This window comes from Schistocerca nitens, chromosome 10, assembly GCF_023898315.1.
Source record: "Schistocerca nitens isolate TAMUIC-IGC-003100 chromosome 10, iqSchNite1.1, whole genome shotgun sequence".
Lineage (NCBI taxonomy): Eukaryota > Metazoa > Arthropoda > Insecta > Orthoptera > Acrididae > Schistocerca > Schistocerca nitens.
Window position 1 is genome coordinate 168,153,636 of NC_064623.1, and position 21,279 is coordinate 168,174,914.

General features: G+C 39.2%; 1 protein-coding gene across 1 annotated transcript in view; it reads right to left on the reverse strand.

Annotated features, from left to right (window-relative positions):
* LOC126210203 (uncharacterized) overlaps nt 1–21,279 on the reverse strand; it is a 158,945-nt gene that overhangs the window by 55,318 nt on the left and 82,348 nt on the right. The window contains exon 7 of the mRNA XM_049939381.1: nt 791–862. Within this exon, the coding sequence (XP_049795338.1) occupies nt 791–862 (72 nt within the window). The remainder of the gene's footprint in view (nt 1–790; nt 863–21,279) is intronic.

Genomic DNA, 21,279 nt, shown 5'->3' on the forward strand with positions numbered 1-21,279 from the left:
GCAAATTGTGGACAACATTCTGTGCTGAATTAACAGTAATATCAAAAATTGAGGCTATTTCATTTACATTAATACGCCTGTTTCCTTCAAAAGCTCTCCCACTGCACAATGTTTTCATTTGACACTACATGGTACATCTGGACCTGGTGCGCACCATCTTTCACAGAATTTATGCCCTTTTAAACTTCTTGCAAAATTCATACGCTTGCTGCAGGGACACACATCAAATCAATGTACTGAGCTTTCATCCTGCAAGGCATTTCCACAATTTCACTACTAAAAAAAATGTGTCACAAACTGCTGCTCCAACGATGTGTAAAATGACAATGGGGCAGCCTCCTTTGCCCTGTAAGCTTCCTTTCCTGTGCAGTAACAAGAGGCTGCCAACTGTTGGTCATTTGTCAAAACATGAGGATAACTAGTGCCAAATGACAAATTGATAGTATGAGTTTTAGGAATTTTACTGCACTTTTAAGGATTGGATTTTTTGGATCGTTTGGGGAAAGAGACCAAACAGCGAGGTCATCGGTCTCATCGGATTAAGGAAGGACGGGGAAGGAAGTCGGCCGTGCCCTTTCAAAGGAACCATCCCGGCATTTGCCTGGAGGGATTTAGGGAAATCACGGAAAACCTAAATCAGGATGGCCGGACACGGGATTGAACCATCGACCTCCCGAATGCGAGCACTTTTAAGGTTTTTATTTGAATCACCCTTACAGTTTATGGCAAATGCACAAATTTCGATATTACGCTGCACAGTATTTTGCCTCCACAATAAATTCACAATTACCTCCTCTCCTGCAGAAAACAAAATAGGTGCCTCAATATGATGCTTCTCTTCTGTTGTTTCTATCTCTTCAACCTGCAACATAAAGACAATCTATAACTGACTCAAGTCATTAATTTGAAGGGCAGTAAAACACTGGTGTTCAGTAGTATTAATATGTGGAGAGAAGGTCACTTTTGATGTAACAGTATCAACTGAAGCCACATAAAGTAATCTGAATATTTACTTACAATCTTTCCAAACTGGAATTGGGCAGTATGTGGATATGAGGTGGTCACTAGTGAGTTGCTCCTGCCCATCCACAAGGACACCACTAGCGCGTGCTCAATAGGACTGAAGTCTCACCGTCATACAATCAGGTTAGCTAATGGTCTACACTCCAGCAATTTTAATGTCCAGTGTGAATGGGCAAATGTTTGGAGCAACACAGTGCCAGAAACTATTAATAACCATATCAACATTCTTAATAAACTTAGCAGCTTTGGTTTCCCATGTAAAGTTTGGTAAACTGTTGGCAGAATATATACAGGCTTTGGCAGAAGTGTGGATTTACTCTTTAAATAGGGTACACTGCCTACATCCCTATGTGACTGCAGAGCACAGTGCCAGATAATTATCCACATTGCTCACGAGTGCCAAAAATGAGCCTGTCAAGGGGACATGGTGGACCTGCTCATTATCCTCAGCTGTGATAGAGTGAACTGAACAATTAGATATTAATATATGGTTTAATGCCTGTGTTACATTTGTGACATTACGTTCACTTGCCTTTTATCAGTGTAATGCTCCTGTATACAGGATATGAGAAAAGCAGTGAGACTGATTTTTTTTTTCTACCAAAGGTTTCATTTGTTTCAATCAACAATATTGCCCTTTCAAAGTAGTTCCCTTCGGCAGCCGTACACCGGTGGAGTCATTGTTCCCAGCCTTGGTAACAGTACTGGAAGGCTTCAACTGGTAGGGCCTTTAACATGCCAGTCACATTCTTTTGGATGTTCTCCAGAGTCCCAAAACGATGTCCTTTTAAGACATTTTTCAATTTCAGAAAAAGAAAACAGTGACAAAGACTCGTATCAGGTGAACTGGGAGGAAGGGGGCTGTGGAACAACAGGACTGCCTTTTTAGGTCAAGAATTTCATGACAAAAGTAGATGAAATGGGGTGTTGTCATGACACAGCATCCACTTAGCTGCAATTTCCAGTTTTACTCGATTCACTATTTTTCTGAGCCTTTCGAGGACATCTTTGTAAAACACTTGGGTGACAGTTTGTCCTGGAGGAACATATTTCATGCATTATACCGCTACTGTCAAAAAACCAAATAATCATTTCTTTGATGTTTGATTAACTCATCTGAGCTTTTTTAGTCAAGCAGTTTGCCGCTTTGTCTCAGGTTCGTACTCACAAATCCAAGGTTCATCACCTGTGATCACACAACTGAACCATTCGAGTATATTCGCAATACTGTCAAGAATGTTTCTTCGATTTTCTTTCTGTTCAGTTATGAGGTTTTGCAGCACAATCCACCCGCCCAACACCTCCTACTCCAATCCTGTCACAGGCTTATCCTATCACATCAGGGGTTGGGCCACCTGTGAAAGCCGCCATATCATATACCAGCTGCAGCCACTGCATATAACCAGCTGTCCACCAGTATGGAGGGCCACCACCAAACTGTGGCCAAGAACAAAGTAGACCATCCTGTGGTACAACAAGAAGCTGAACATTACATGCGCAATTTCAATGGCTGCTTCACAACATGAGCCATATGGATCCTTCCCTCCACCACCAGCATTTCTGAACTACTCAGATTTGATTTATCCTTACAACATGCTCTCCATTCCCATAATTGACCTGGTCTAACCCACTGTCCCTGTACCCAACAGTTTCCCCTTTCTCCGCCCTGTCACCACCTCCCAATTCATGTCCTCACATAGCTTTCACCATATACCGCTTCCCAACGGCCACGACAACTATACTTGCCATGTCCCCTCCTGCATTCCTAGCCTGTATACTGGCCTCCCTCTGATACACTAGCCGCCCACCCTATATTCCTCTCCTAACCTCATATCTCCCGCTCGCTCTACCTACCACACCCAACACTACCCCCACCACAACCAGCCCACCTGCCACCTGATGTCCGAAAGCTAACAAGTTTTCCTTCTTTTGTGTATGTCTAATGATGACTCAATGCTTCTGCTTATCAATGAATGATCTCCTTTAATGTTAAAGGATTTATGTATTAGAATTTTGTTATGATGTGTATCTATGGATATGTTTTGTTTCTTATTTACTTTAAAACAAAAATATCTGTGCTCATGTTTCAACATGTCACTAAAATTTTCTAGATAATTTTTATGTTCATTCTGTTCGTTAAGAATACCATTTGGATGATTTTTTTGTGTGTGCATATATAGTTCTAATTCTTCCAACATGTTATGGCACGTCCCTTTTGTACTCTGTGTACAACTTGCAATGCATTTTTGACGTGTTATGCTTTGTGGTTTTGTCTTTTGAGATACAGGCAAAAGCTTGATCGATTGCTGTCACAATTTCTTGAGTGTTCTTTGAATCCAGTGCTAAAACTTCATCCTATTTAGCCAATATAGAATTTAATACAGCCATTATAATGAATTTTGAGTGTGCCTGAGTCGACGAAAACCAGGATTTTGGTTTTTCCAGATCGAATTTTCATTTTTACATTGCTGTTTTTTCAGAAAGCTAGTTTTACCACTGTTTTATTTAAAATTTGGTTTATCTGATGTGATATTTGTCCAAAGTATATTTGTGTTATTATGTTGATCTTTATTTAGTCCTGGTTCCCTTTGTAAATTTTATATCTTCGCATAAGCTTTGGTTTTTAGGTTTAGTGTGCTTTTCATAAAGTTTGTGAATATACTCAGGTTGAATTTATTTTGATGGGCTGTATAATGGCATACTGTTAGCTCATTTTTACTGCTTGGTTTCCAGTGGTAAACTGATTACTCTATTGATCACGGAGTTGAAATTATCATATTTATTGCGAATTTAGGTGAGAAGCACTTCCTTTGATTATGCTGTCTGTAGTAGTTGGTTTTCTGTTGATTTCAAACACGTGATGATTGTTATTGTTCCTGATGTTACGGCCAAGGCAGTTTACGGATTTGTTTGTTGGTTTCTGTTTCCATTTCAAATTTTATTTTTGGATGCAAGCTGTTGTACGAGGTGCATTCAAGTTCTAAGGCCTCCGATTTTTTTTTCTCCAGGCTGGAAAGAGATAGAAACATGCGCATTGTTTTAAAATGAGGCCGCGTTCATTGTCAATACGTCCCAGAGATGGCAGCACCGTATGGCAGATGGAATTTTACCGCCATCGGCGAGAATGAGAACTGTTTTAAATACTTAAAATGGCGAAGTTTTCCTTACTTGAACAGCGTGCAATCATTCATTTTCTGAATTTGCGTGGTGTGAAACCAATTGAAATTCATCGACAGTTGAAGGAGACATGTGGTGATGGAGTTATGGATGTGTCGAAAGTGCGTTCGTGGGTGCGACAGTTTAATGAAGGCAGAACATTGTGTGACAACAAACCGAAACAACCTCGGGCTCGCACAAGCCGGTCTGACGACATGATCGAGAAAGCGGAGAGAATTGTTTTGGGGGATCGCCGAATGACTGTCGAACAGATCGCCTCCAGAGTTGGCATTTCTGTGGGTTCTGTGCACACAATCCTGCATGACGACCTGAAAATGCGATAAGTGTCATCCAGGTGGGTTCCACGAATGCTGACTGACGACCACACGGCTGCCCGTGTGGCATGTTGCCAAGCAATGTTGACGCGCAACGACAGCATGAATGGGACTTTCTTTTCGTCGGTTGTGACAATGGATGAGACGTGGATGCCATTTTTCAATCCAGAAACAAAGCGCCAGTCAGCTCAATGGAAGCACACAGATTCACCGCCACCAAAAAAATTTCGGGTAACCGCCAGTCCTGAAAAAATGATGGTGTCCATGTTCTGGGACAGCGCAATCCTTACCCATTGCGTTCCAAAGGGCATACGGTAACAGGTGCATCCTACGAAAATGTTTTGAAGAACAAATTCCTTCCTGCACAGCAACAAAAACATCCGGGAAGGGCTGCGCGTGTGCTGTTTCACCAAGACAACGCACCCACACATCGAGCTAACGTTACGCAACAGTTTCTTCGTGATAACAACTTTGAAGTGATTCCTCATGCTCCCTACTCACCTGACCTGGCACCTAGTGACTTTTGGCTTTTTCCAACAATGAAAGACACTCTCCGTGGCCGCACATTCACCAGCCGTGCTACTATTGCCTCAGCGATTTTCCAGTGGTCAAAACAGACTCCTAAAGAAGCCTTCGCCGCTGCCTTGGAATCATGGCGACAGTGTTGTGAAAAATGTGTACATCTGCAGGGTGATTACGTCGAGAAGTAATGCCAGTTTCATCGATTTCGGGTGAGTAGTTAATTAGAAAAAAAATCGGAGGCCTTAGAACTTGAATGCACCTCGTACTGTGGGCACAACTGGAGACATACTTATCAACACAATAGAAGAAAAAAATTTTAGCTCGAAAAGGCCACCACTCAACAAAATTATGTAGTACAATAGATATGTACACTAGACTCTCACTAATTCAGCCATTCCTGGCACATATGGGTGCCGGATTACTGTGTGTCTGAATTTTATTTTATTCATTTATTTTGTTTTTTGTTTATTTCAAAAACATAGTGGATATAGTGTACTGTACTTTATTAAACCGTAGGATACCATTTTAAAACAAAGAGGATATACTTTATTAAATCCAAGAAAACTTAGTCCTTGTACACTGTACATCATTATTCAGTTGTATCACTCACAATGAAATATGTCCCTAATTTTTAATTGTCACAATGATGATACGCAATGGTGGCATGCTTTATCACACAACCGCTTTACAAGCATTACATCCAAACTGCATGTGTCTGGTTGTTGCATAATGTACTCCAGGAAGACCTTGGCACCTTCAGCACCAGCAGTGTGAGAAATCTTCATGCTCTCTCCTCCTGTGTCCTCTTCTTCATCACTTTCATCATTACTTTCTTTCACACTTTTGATTATTTCTTCATCTGCTAAAGTTTGGTCTGTATCAGAGTTTTCCTCATTCAGCCACTTAGTAACATCTTCATCATCAATTTCTTCTCCCCCTGGAAGATTGTGGAACATGTCACTGTAAAAAGTAATTGATAATTCCGAACTGACTAGCTCATTGCTATCACTCACTACTGGATACAACTCGGCATCAATGGATGGCCACAATTTGCTCCAGCTCTTCATTATGGTAGCGCTCTCCACTTTATCCCATACTTCGGCTGCTTGGAAAACAACATCACGTATGTTAATTTCTTTCCACTCCTTCAGCATAGTCTCGATAGAGTTGTTTTTACTTTCGTTCAGCAAGGAGACGAGAAGTGAATGTCGATAATGGCGTTTAATTGATTCCAAAATTCCCTGGCCCATGAGCTGAATTAGGGCTGTCACATTGTGTGGGAGAAAGAGTGCTTGCATATGTATACCATCGGACTTTAGAGAAACATCTGAAGGATGACTGAGAGGATTGTCAATTATAAGGATAGCTTTCAGCAGAAGCTTTTTCTTCTTTAGCTCTTTTCTCACTGCTGGTACGAACATTTCATGGAACCACTGAGAGAATATTTGTCTGTCCCTCCACGCTTTCTTCTGATTGTAATACTGCACTGGTAGAGTATTTATGTCAGTGTGTTGAAAACAACGTGGGTGTTGGGATTTTGCAATCACCATAAGTGGTAGTTTATGACCCCCATTTGCATTACAGCACACCATTAATGTTATGCGCTCTTTCTGTTGCTTGTAGCCATGAGCTTCCTTCTAATTCTTTGCAGCTAATGTTTTTGAAAGAAGCATCTAGTAAAAAGGAGTCCTGTTTCATCAACATTATACAAGGCATCAGCAGTTAAATCTTCTTCGTCTATTATCTTCCGTATCTTGCTTACAAACTCATCAGCATCCTTATCGTTAGCTGAGCGACTTTCCCCGGTGACTGTCAGCAGCTGAATGCCATGTCGTATTTTCCAGCTTGATAGCCAACCTTCGCACACTGCAAACAAGTTACTACCGCCAAGTTGTTTGTTAAATGCAGCTGCTTTTTTCCTTTACAATCGGGTCACTGACAAATTCCTTTACTGCATTGTTGTATGAACCATCTATAAACAGCTACGTCCAGTTCTTCATTCTTACTCTTTCGCATAACCTTCCGTTTTCCCAACTCACTATCCATTTGTGTTGTGTACTGCCAAATAACTTCGTATTTCTTTCTGATGTCATAAATAGTTGCTCGTCCAACATTGAACTCGGCAGCAATGGCTTATCTAAAATTTTGAGTTTCTGCTTGAGGTCTAGTGTAACGTGTTTCCTTTTAGAAGACATGATTCAGAACTGTAACGAAAGCTACAATTTCAAATACAGTATATAAAGCATTGTTTATTGATGCACACGATAATTCACTGTGCGTGTGTTTTTGGATGTGCGCCGGATTACTGAGAGGCCGGACTACTGAGGGCCTCATTAGTGAGAGTCTAATGTATATGGCACTTTGGTACTAACAGATGGAAACAAGGAAGACATTCTAACAATTCATCAAGTACTCAACAACTTGCGTCCAAAAATAAATTTATAACACAATTAAGAAAGTTTAGGGAACTGGCTTTCGCAACAGACTGCCAGACAATCGAACTACCAGGACAATACATCTTGCATAAGGACCACAAGGACAAAATAAGAGAAATCAGGGTTCATATGGAACCATACAGTCATTTTTCCCTAGCTCCATTTGTAATTGGTACAGGAACGATTAGCGGCAAGGAACACACTGCTGTGTACCATATGGTGGCTTACAGAGTATGTATGTAGGTGTATATGTAATAACACAAGTGAATTTAGCAATTAACAACTACAGTACAAGAAATTAGACAATTTCCATATAGACCATTCATATTATGACATTTATGACATATTCTGACACATTCTAGGCTGCAGGCCTTGTCACGAAGAAAATTCTCAATAGTGGTGCCCAGAAAAAGATCCTCTTCCCTCCAGGGATTCCCATTTGATTTCACAGAGCATTTCCGTAATACATGTGTGTTGTTGAGACCTACTGGTAACAAATATAGCAGCACTCTCTTAATTGCTTTGATGTCTTTCCTTAATCTAAACTTGCATAGATCCCAAACTGTCAAGCAGTATTCAAGTTTATATAATTTCATGTCACTTTGCAACATTAAAACGAAATATTTAACTGAGGTGGCTGTGTCAAGCAGCACACCACTAATACTGTAGTTGAACATTACAGGACAGGATTGTTTTTCCTACTAATCTGCAACAACAGTGAGGAAAATTGGACTTCAGATCAATCGTGACAAGACAGAATACATGGTTCTCCACTGTAGACATAATGAAACTCAAGAACCACTTCCATTCTTACAGAGAACAGTAGGTTATTATCATCAAGTCAGGGAGTTCAAATATCTGGGCACAGTATTCAGAGACAAACCATCGAGTAAAATGGATATACAGGCAAGACTACAGGCAGGTAATCACTGATACCATGGCCTTAATGCTCTCCTCAAAACCAGAAGTTTGTCAAGACATTTCAAAATAAACATATACAAAACACTCCTACAGCAGGTAGTATTATATGGATGTGCCACCTGGAGAACAACCAAGCAAGACCTGAACAGAATGATGATATTTGAAAGGAAAGTCCTTTGGAAGGTTTTTGGACCAATTTACGATAATGAGAGTGAAAAATGGAGGATTCGTCACAATACAGAGTTGTATGATATTTACAAAGAGCCAAACATTGTGGCTGTAATGAAGACATGACGACTCCAATGGGCAGGACATGTTGATCAAATGCAGGACAACCGATGGTCAAAAACTGTACTCAACACCACGCCAACTGGCAGAAGGCCGTAGGAAGACCTACAACTCGATGGAGTGACTGCGTATCCAAAGACCTTCAGAGAGTGGGATTGCTGGAAGAATGGCAGAAAGGAGCTGAAAACAGGCTTAAGTGGAGGCAATCTCTCAAAGTAGAACGCAGTCCTTTGGGCCTGATTGTATAAAGAAGAAAAGATTAATCTGCATTAACTTACATTTTTTCCACATTTAAAGCAAGTTGACATTCATTACCCCATTTCGATGGACATTACATTTCTGACAGACGTTATCGATCTTTGCACAGATTGGGCCAACCTAAGATAGGTAAGTGATTAGCTGCCTCCCCCCTCCTTTCTCAGTCTCAATCTCTTTGACTGTAATGCCAATTCAGTTTGACTATCTGGATACAGTTCTTTTGGTATTGTATTGTTAGAGGGTGTAATTCTTCAGTGAGGCTCTCCTTGTCCAACATTGTTCAAGTTCTATGGCCCACAGTCTTCTGCACGGATTTCCTTTGTAAAGGATGGTAAAGAATCAAAGTGTTGAGATAGAGGTCAGTGTGCTTGGAATCTGGCACTCGATTTACAATGGTGTGCAAAACTTAAGGATGAAAGTAACTTCCGTACAATGTGTCACTGCCAAGTAACATAGCTCAACTAAATTTGGACCATACATAAAAAGAACTGCAACAATATCGCACAGAAAGTAATTGAAAGAAATGTGTAATGACACAAACATAAATGGCACCTTTATCAAAACACTGAAATTCATGATGGTTCCCTTAACATTACAACACGTGGGGCATGTTTCTTAGTAGGGTGTGTGATCATGACGGATGGCAATGTATGCTATGCAACGTGCTTCCATGCTCGTACATGGCTGGTAAGGAGCTCTTGTGGCAGGGCATTTCATTCTTCCACCAATGTGGTTGACAACTGCTGGATGGTCATTGGTGCATGTGGGCTGCTGTGTAATACATCTTCCCAATTCATGCCACACATGCTCGACAGGTTCTAATTCAGGGGAATGGGCAGGCCAGTCCATTCACCGAATGGCCTCTAATTCAAAAAGCTCCTCCACCAGTGCTCTTTGATGCCATCACACATTGTCATCCAGCCTAAAGAACTGTCACTAGTATAGCAGCACATCTTGGAATACAATCAATGTCTACTGTCATGACTAGTAGACAATTGCTGCATACACAATAGCCTAGAATTGGTCACACTCTTGACTTCCTTTACAGATGCACTGCACTTGCCTGGAGCCCTACCAACATATCTAAGTCTTCCATTCACTTTCCTTAACACTGATTTTACACGACTGTGTCATATCATATCACTTTTTAGCTTTAAGTACTTGTACAATACATGTGTTCAAGATGTTCATCTGTAATGTTGTGATTGGGAACTATTGCTTTATTCCTCTTTGATGCCTGCATTATCTTGCATTTATTGACATTAAAAATGAGCTGCCATTCATTACATCAAGAGGAAATTTTGTCCGTTCTCTGCATTTTCTTATGACCATCTAATGAAAATATTTTCCTGCAGCCATATTCACAATCAGTAAACAGGTTGTGCTGCTGATCCCATCTGATAAATCATTAATGCCTACTGAAAAAAAATAAATAAAAAATATAAAAAAATATTTAAAAAAATAGAGGTCCCGTTACACTTCCTTGGGCCACATCCAGTGTTACTTTCACTGTCCAGTACAACATACTGGGTTCTATTACTTAAAATGTCACTTTGATATTTTGATTACACAGAATGGGCATATGATTGGTGAGTCTGAACAATCCAAATTCCTAGGTCTTTAGACAGATGGTATGCTGTCGTGAAAAGTCCGTGTTCAGTATCTTGTTCAAAAACAGTACTCTGTTATATTTACGATTAGAATAGTATCTGTAATAAGTGTTGGTACAACATGAAAATTAGTCTCATTCACTTATGACATATGACAGCATATTCTGGGGTAACTCTTCCTGTTTTTGATTTGGAAACGGGCAATTTGAGAAATATGCGATGTAAGAATGTGAACCTCAAGAGTCCAGGAATTTTCTTTAATCTCATTTGTTGTTAATAATATGAGCTTACTCTCAAGAAAGAGCAGCTTTAACTCAGTTAAAACTAGCCAGAAATACAACCTGCATTTGGATCATGTCTCCTTGCCCCTTTTGAGAAAGGTATACAGTTCTGCTGGATCAGTTTTCAATAAGCTACCGCAAAAATTAAAGAGTAATCCTTGCTATTCCAAGCCTAAATTGAAGATTTCTGGCATGGCTCACTCTTCCTATCCTGTCAGAGGTGCTCCTGGGAAAACAATTAAGCTAATTCCTGTGTTGTATTGTTGATTTTCCTAATATATACTCAAGTAGCTTCTTGTATGCATAGGATTAATGTAAATTTTATTTTACTCATTATTAACTTTTCTGATGTTAATTTCACATATTGACTCACTCCATAACCATGAGATTTGCTCCTACAAAACTAAACAAATGAAAGGAAACAAAAACATAAAGAAAATGGTCAAATATCCTCAAGTCAATCACATATCTGTGAAGATACTCTACATGAGAGTATTTACAGTGGCAGTCTATGATGTGGCTCAGTGCCAAATACCATTTGGAAACCTTGTATAAAGCACATTGTATTTGACACAAGTGGTATTTCTTGAATCCATGCAGATACTTTCTGGAGCTTGTTTTGGGGTAGGAATGTCATAATGTTTGAGTTAAAAATATGTTCTAGGATACTACAACATACCGAACATCCATGCAGATACTTTCTGGAGCTTGTTTTGGGGTAGGAATGTCATAATGTTTGAGTTAAAAATATGTTCTAGGATACTACAACATACCGAACAGTTCTCCACCAGGAGATGAGACTCTACGGCAGCAGAAAGCTAACATTACGTATAACTGTTCAGAAGGATTTAACTGAATTTGAGGTGTCTTATGAAATTCCTTAATAACTGTGAAGTACAGCTGGCTGGACTACAACAAGGGACATCTCAATGTGACTAACAGAACTGTATATTTCACATGTAATGAATTCTAATACACCATCAGCACCATCCATATCAAATATGGTGAACAAAATCACAGAAAATATGTACGCATTCCTAAATTAGTTTTGGTTGATGAAGACTTCCTGTATTATACAATATAGGATGTTGCATCAAGCACATCTGGTTACCTCATTTCCTTGTTGTAATGGAGTATCAGCTTCCATGTTAAGCACTTCTCCTGGCTTCATTTTTACCTCTTCAATCAGCAAAATAAAAATAATGAATAATGAAAATAACAGAGGTCAAAGTGCAATTCTTAAATTACTACTGAACAGCTGATCATTTCTGGGTAAGAGACAGTGTGAGTTCACAAGGTCAGTTCAAAAAGTAATCAACTTCATGTCTTTCAACATCAATATCATGAGAGTCCAGTTGTTATGTCACAACAAAGAAAACCTTTTTTATATGTTTTAGTCATGTGATATCAAAACATGGAAAATCCAGGATGGAATGATGTGATGTGATGATGTTTTTTGCCTATTTAGCTGAATACCGGGGAGCATACTATTAATGAATCACATCATGAAAATCTGAGAGTAACTTCAATATTCTGCAGTCTTTCTAGTTTTCCATTCTTTCTGCAGCCTTATAATTTACTTATCTCGATCTTGTCACTTAGCTGGTACCTTCTTCTTGCTCTTTTGTCCTTGTTTCCATTCACCAGTCCTTGTCAAGGATCCTTTATTCTGCAGTCTCTCCTTCCCTGGTTTTTCAACCTACTTATTTTCCTCCTCTTCGTTGTTTCCCATACTTTCTCTTCCAACCTGTTTAATACAACCTCACTCTTTATTTTCTCCCTCCACTTCATCCTTTCCAATCTTCCCCAGATCCACTTATCAACAGTCTACAAGCATTTCTCTTCTCTTCGCTATGGTGTCCATGTTTAGGCACCACACAGCACAACACTCAATACACAACATTTCACTAACCCTTTTCTTAATCCTTCTTTTACTGAGCCACAGAAAATATTATTCCCTTTAGAAATCATTTCTTTTGCAATGGCTATCCACATTTTAATTTCTTGATTATACATGATGTTATTGGGTATTTTGCATCCTAGGTACCCAAAGTTATCAACTTGCTCAATAAATGATCACAAATTATCACATTTCATTTCCTTAATTGCCTTGTGAAAACCACTGTCTTAGTATACTTGAGTATTACTCATCAGTGAGGGATCCGTACCAGATCGGGTTGACGGAGGAGATAGAGAAGATCCAAAGAAGAGTGGCGCGTTTCGTCACAGGGTTATTTGGTAACCATGATAGCGTTACAAAGATGTTTAACAAGCTCAAGTGGCAGATTCTGCAAGAGAGGCACTCTGCATCGCGGTGTAGCTTACTGTCCAGGTTTCGAGAGGGTGCGTTTCTGGATGAGGTATCGAATATATTGCTTCCCCCTACTTATACCTACCAAGGAGATCACGAACGTAAAATTAGAGCGATTCGAGCGCGCACGGAGGCTTTCCGGCAGTCGTTCTTCCCACGAACTATACGTGACTGGAACAGAAAAGGGAGGTAATGACAGTGGCATGTAAAGTGCCCTCCGCCACACACCATTGGGTGGCTTGCGGAGTACAAATGTAGATGTAGATGTAGACTTCACGTTTATCTTCATTCCATATAATTCACAGCTAATGTGCAGTTCCTTTACCCAATTGATGATGAGCTACCAGAGATGCACACTGTTTTTCTTTTATTTTATTTATTTTGGCTACACCTGATCTTTGAACCTTTCCCACTGCATGTAAATGCCGCACGGTGGTGGAATGGTCACAGTTTATCAGTTATTTGCCAGTTTCAAGTACACTGACGTGGATCATTGTGGATTAATATGTTTAAACACTCTTCATCAAACCCCGAAGTCCTCGTGAATGTGGAGAGCCACTAATATCAAAACTTTCCTCTTTTAAATGAGAAAACCATTTTCTTGTTGTGCTCTGTCCAATGCCATTATCCCCATACATGGTGCAAATGTACCTGACCGCCTCTGCTGCTGTCACCCCTCTGCTGAACTCAAACAGAAGAATACGTCAGAAATGTTCTGATTTCTCCACTTGGCACTCCATGTTCTAGCACCCACAGCTCCACTCACTACCTGCTAATGATAAAATGACAATCTGTAATCTCAAATAGTGAGTGAACAGCAAATAAAAAATGACAATCAATAAATAAACCCATAGCAACCAGAACACCAACACGTAAAACAAAAACACTATGAACTTAAGCATCAACCTAATACTTAAGATAGTCTTGTAAGAGATGGCATCCTCAATGGAGCATGGAGCAGAGTGTGATCTGGAAAGTTCTATTATGGCAGTAATGAGTAATTAATTGTCAAAGCATGTATGGATGCAACAGGAAAGTGCGATGCACTTCCACATCTGTTTTGAAACATTTAGGCACGAAGTTATTTATATTCATGCATACCACAGTGCATTGACTTATCACGTGTGCCAGACTGTGCTACATGGAATTATAGTGTTGTGCAATGTGTCTGATCATGAGCTGATCATCATGGTATCTGTAGCTGAGTTGATTGGTTATTGCTACAGATAAACTATCATTTATGCTCATGAGAAATCAGTAGCTAGACTTAGGTATGAGATATGACTGTGAGAGAGATCCTAATGGGTATATAATATTGGTATGTGAACAGTGTGGCATTGTGAAGTAGTATTTGAGAATAGGGATCAAATTCTACCAGAACTTCATTATTTTGAATAGTAAAATAGCACCAATTCCTTTGGTGCTGAACTGTCACATTCATAGCGTTGCTACTGCCCCAGAGAAAGAATCAGAATGCCATAAAACTGCAAGTAGACAACTTATATCACAATCAAGTATTTGCATCGCCTACCTGTACAGTGCACAGTGGGAACACTACTAATCATGCATATATAACGCAATTCATACTGGTGTGTGCTACTTACAAAAGGTATAAATCACTGTTAAAAATAATGAGGGGAGAGGGGGGGAGGGAGGGAGAGAGGAGAGGGGGGAGGGAGGGAGAGAGGAGAGGGGGAGGGAGGGAGGGAGGGAGGGAGGGAGGGAGGGAGGGAGGGAGGGAGAGGGAGACAGAGAGAGAGAGAGAGAGAGAGAGAGAGAGAGAGAGACTTCTCCTTAAAATAAATGATCATTAATAATGATTTTCATGTGCAGGATTGGTCAAAGATCACAAGAAAAATGTTTAAAAATATTTCACCTTTTTTAAAATAATTTTTTGTAACTTTGTTTATCTCCAAAATTGGGTGTTGTTGCCCCATGTACCAACACCCATTTAGAACGCAGCCAATTTGAATAAGCAATGAAACGGCAATGTTAAATGCTGACTCACAGTGGAGCAAATCCAGTTCAAACTCTGAAATGAATTGTAAAATTGAGTCATTCCACATCACAGTAAGAGGTTGCAATTATGATCCATGGCACAAGCAAATGACTGACTAACTACGGCAGAAGTGAAGTCGTAAACAGAGGTTGCACTGGTGTACTACTACACAGTTTCCACTTTCTGACTGTCAATGAAGTGAGCAGGAATCAGCCGGAGAATCGTGGAGATGATATGTGGGAGCATTGAGATGTATCAATAAGTTTCTCAACTGAATCAAAGGGAAAATTCTCTCACAAAAACTACAAAATTATGCCACAAAATCGTTGGCCTTTGCCTGACTCTATGAAAAATTACAGTGATGTACCTTCAATCATGGTGTATGCAATTTCATAGAGTGCACGTCCATACAGTTCACAGGCCCACTTACAGAGGGCACCTGGGTCAGCTCCCTGGTGCACTCTGGTGAGCCGCCAAAGAAACAGCATTATTTAAGTGATCGCAAATGACTGCTACACCTATTCTTTATGCTATATTGTCCAGTCAACATGTTCAACGTTATGCACAAGGGGCACCACAACAGCTCATTTATCACTGCCAACTTTTCTTCCATTCAAACTAATACTGAAGTTTTAGCCGAACCCAACACTTTGTTCAATAAAGCAATTACAATAACTACACCCAATTTAGTTTTTGTTTTTTTATGTAAAGCATCTTAAGGCTTCAGCTGTACACGTGCAACTTTATTTCTCAACCCATTTCACTTGTTACAAGCGTTATTACTGGAGGATTAGAAGTAAAAACATAAATTTTTGTAGTATACGCAGTCAAACGGAAAGTATAAATATCGTCTGTATGAAGAGAGAATCACCTACAGTTCTTGCAAAGCTATCCAGTGAAAACTCACAATGTAGTTAATATCATATGGTGTGTTATCTTATGTTCTATATAAATAAATGTCATGATGGAGAGCATACAAACAATAACACAGACTTCAATGGAATTCATACAGATATTGTCATTAATAGCAGATAAGAAACAGATATAAATTGTCACTATAACACCAAAGATAGTATAATCAAAGAGTATCAAATGCAAAGGAACATCTATCATCACATAGATAATGTCAGAGGTTGGCAGCAGTTATAGGTAACAACAAAAACAGCATCCAAAACATCATTGTGTATCGGTGTCCAAATAATTCCTAGCCTGATCATAGTGGTATCCAATAACAAGATCTTATTACCAAAATAGAAAATGATAATATGTAATTACAAAGGAGATAAACATTATAAGTAACAAATTCCTATGTCATTTTTTACATACTGAATCATTACATAATGAAGTGAGACTCTCGTCTTGTTTAAGAAAACATTACATTAATGTTTTTCCTTTAGTAAGACAACCGATTTATATGCATTATGCACTATCTGCAAGAGTAATGAGAAGTGAACAAAGGTAAAGTTCCAAGAAATATACAAAGATCAGACAAACCCTATGTTACATTATCCTAACAAGTGAACATTAAGCATCTATGGAGTGTGACTAGTATATAAGGACATGTACTCTAAGTATAAAAATACATACATTAATAATGGGTATTAAACTACTCATTTACTTATTATCAACTAGTATATCAATCAGTGGCTTAGTAAGTTATGCAGCCATATCTGCATAATGTGGCATACATAGTTGAAATAAATACTATATACTCATACAACATCTATACCCATAAGTGACAGACTGTGTAAACGGCCAGTGTGAGGAAATTAAATGCAGGATTATGCACAAATTGTGCCCTGGCAACATCACAACACACGTATACAAGGGCTGTTCAAATAGAAAGGTGACTTTTCAAATTGCATGGGCAAAGTACATTTGATTATAGATCTTTTTTTTTTTTTTTTTTTTTTTTGTGTTGGTACACATGTCCCGAACATATGTTCACAGTTTTAAGTGTGCAGCATACTGCAACTGTTTTTGACAGGTGGAAAGATTAGATGTGTTTTAGTGTGCTCAGCGATTTTCGATTATTATAAATAATGGAGCAAAGAATTTACATCAAATTTTATGTGAAAAATGAAATCAAGTGCTCTAAATCACTTGAAATGTTGACAGTTGCATATATGCTGAGCCTGCTCTAAGTATAAAAAATGTTTAGAAGTGGTGCAAGCTACTTCTAGGATGGCCAAGAAGACGCCAATGACAAACCTCACTCTGGACACCCCAGCACATCAACAACTGATGATAACGTCGAAGCTGTGAAGAAAATAGCTTTCAAAAATATTCGAATTACCACAAGAGAAGTTGCTGAGGATGTTGGCATACCAGTCGGCTCGTGTCATGCAATTTTTTTGGATGTTTTGGGCATGAGACGTGGGTCAGCGAAGTTTGTTCCAAAACTTCTCAATTTTGATCAGAAGAGCCATCACATGAGCACCACTCAGGAGCTCTTGAATGGCATCAGTGACGACCCTGATGGCCAAACAAAGATTAACCTTTTTCAGACACTTCTACTGAATGGATGGAAACAGACTAACAAAACAAATACTCCTATATTTCTGAAAGAAGAAATCGACAATAGCATGGATTACAGAAGTAAGGAAAGATCTAGAAAGAAACAACATCAAAGAATCAGAAATATCATAAAGAATCCACTTTAAAAAGAAAATACTAAATTTGGAAGCATTCAAAGCAGAAGAAATAAAAAATTGGGACAGAAAAAAGGAAAAGACTTCAAGGGGAGAAAATTGAGGCATAATGGAAAAATAGGAAACAACAACAAGGGAAGAAGAGGAACTGAAGTTGTTAACGTGATCCTAGTTGGTCAATATGATTGTAAAAATAAAAAAATAAAAATAAAAAAAAGATAATAACACCCGACAAAGACAACAGATCCATAACCTCAAAAGTACCATCAAGTCTAAAGAGTACATCAGTTCTTGCAGATTTCAAGAAAGCCTAAGATTCAATAGGTCATGAAGTTCTGATAAACATCTTTAATGAATTCGGTGATGACCTTAAATAATTAGCATTAATTAGAGCCACCTTAATTGATACAAACTCTACGACAAAGTTCCTGTGATGCCTCTCAAATTCCTTTGAGATCAAAATAAGAGTTAGGAGAAGGCAATGGGCAATCTACGATGTTTTTGAATGTGTCCTTAACAAAAATCATCTGTATCTGGCGAACAAGATTGATAGTAACTGTCTACAGCCCGACAAGAATTGGAACTAAATCCAAGAGAATCATGGTAGACTGTCTAGCTTTTGCTCATGGTATTCCCATTCTTTAAAATGAAGTAGTAACTGCTACTATTCAAATAAAACTTTTCCAAGAAACCGCTGAACATTTGAAGAAAAACAGAAATAATGACTAAAATCAAAGATGCCCCTCCAAAACTCCAGACGAAACGTAGAGACATCAACAGATTAGGAAAATTTAAGTAACTGTGTGATATCATTAAGAAAAGTGAATCAGACAAGGAAGCATTTAAGGAATGAATACATAAAGTGAAATAGGCTACCAAATATCACACAAAATCTGCAACACAAAATGGTTGGTTGTTTTGGGGAAGGAGACCAGACAGCGAGGTCATCGGTCTCATCGGATTAGGGAAGAACGGGGAAGGAAGTCGGCCGTGCCGTTTGAAAGGAACCATCCCGGCATTTGCCTGGAGCGATTTAGGGAAATCACGGAAAACCTAAATCAGGATGGCCGGACGCGGGATTGAACCGTCGTCCTCCCGATTGCGAGTCCAGTGTCTAACCACTGCGCCACCTCGCTCGGTTCTGCAACACAAAATGCCTTTCACAACATACTAAGATACATCTTTAGGATATGGTTCTGAAGTCAGTAGTTATGTATGCAGCCAAAATCCTATCCCTGAATGCAATCAAAGTCCTCCTCAAAATATTGGAGTAAAGAGAGTGCAGATTCACTAGGGCAAATAAGGACTCCAAATACGACACTAGCATCTACCAAAAAAGTAAACAAGGTAGTCTATGGCACAATAGTGTTGTGGTACAACACACGGAACACACCACATGATACGTAAAAATACGGCAAGGCTCTCATAATGAGCCAGTAATGCAGCAATTCGCTAACCAGAGGTGCATTCATTTGCTGTCAGGCACCCAAACAAAGAGTCACTGGGGAATTATCTATTCCACAGTGTTTGCACCACCAGGCAGAAAATTGAGCTGGTGACCGTAACCTGTGGCCGCCATGCTCCCAGACTGTTCCAGCGTTTGTAGGACAGCCGTCATCATCAGCCTATCACTTATACGTGACGCTACCAAACTGCAGGCTTCACCAACCAGTGCCAGTTGCCACTGCGAGAACCGTGACCACCAGCTGAAGACTCAACATTTGTTGCATCAGCACCACCAAGCCACTACGCCACTACACAGAAGATGCAGTGTAGCGCAGAATCTGTTCACCGTTGGCCCAGAGATTGACCCCCGGCCACGCCACAGGGCGAGGGCACACATCTCTAACTTGTTGGTGTAATAATGAGTTTACTTGCATGCCAACTGTCTCACTGCACTGAGCTTCCCCTCACAAAGGACTCCCACAGCCATTGTCAACCCATCATGCCCATAATGCCCAGATGAGGGGCCACTGCCATCCTGACCACTATAAGGATGGGCCACACACAGCAGTCACTGCACATCCGACCCACTACAATAGAAAAATTATAGATGCAATCGGTAAAACACTTGCACGATATTACAGCTGTTTCAAACCAACGGATGGGAACAGGCTGAGCAAGAATACATTTCACTTTTTTGACTCAAATCCCAAAACCACAATGCCTTAGTTAAGAAATACCAAATGAGACCGCCAACTCATAAAATCAAATTCAAAGATGTCTGCAATACAGATCTCTTCCATAAGAAGATAGTGGCAAATGGGCTACACTAAGCTGAGCAACCAAAAAGAAGACGTTGTGTCCCATGGACATAGGAGCATATGCACAAAGAATAAAGGAAACCTGGACTTCAAAGAAAGCAAAGTTCAATGCCAAATATAATGACACTTAATGTGGAACTAGATGGCCCCAGTGAAATAATAATAATAATAATAATAATAATAATAATAATAATTTCTCTGTCCTTCTGGAAGATGGAACTATTAGTTCACAAAGCTATTATAGTGTACAAACTTTTATATTACTCTATTGGCAGTTCTGATTCTTCTAGTGAAAGTAAGTACTAGTCAGCAATTTTGTCTCACAATTTCTTAGTTTTCAACAAGTTTATCATTCTGACTGACTTATACTCTATAAATAAACATGAAACACAACCAGACTGAATGTAGCCATTGATTAATGTGCAATTTTTAATTGTGTGGCTATTTCACAATAATAATAACAATAATAATAAAATCTGTAGTATGCACATAACGTAGATCTCAAAAAAGCATACGATTCAACAGACAGGCCCTCACTATTCCAAATTTTAGAAGAGAGGGTATTAGATCCCAAAACAGGAGAAATCATAAAACAAACACTACCTGGCATGAAATCTAAAGCAAAATTTATGGGAGAGATCTCAGAACCCTTTGACATACAAACAGGTGTGAGACAAAGTGACGGATTCTCTCCTATACTGTTCAACGTAGTTCAAGGCAAAGTTATGGAAGAATGAGAGAAATAACTCAATAAATGTGGAGTTTGGAAGCCAAGCCGACTGGGTGTTGCCAAAAACAACCTCTACATACCATATCTTGCATTTGTGGATGACCTAACAATACTAACAGAGGATGAGCAGACTGCAGTCAAACAGCTGGAAAAAAGAACGTCCAGAAAAAGTAGGTTTAGAAATTTCATTTGGGGAAACTGAATTATTTTGTTCAAAAACAGAAGCTGCGAACTTGATGCTAAAATAAAGAGGGTCACATACTTTAAATACCTTGGAGAATTCATCGAACCGACAGGTATTGAAAAAATTTCAAAGCAACATCGCCTCCAAAAAAATGAAAAAGGGTTAAGGTTACCACAAAACAAAAAATCAGTGTCAAGAGGTACAAAAATTCAACACTACAATACTGTTATAAAACCAGTAATCCTCTATGCAAGTGAAACACTAACTCTTAACAGAAAACAACAACTTGAAGACATCAAAAAAGAAGAGAA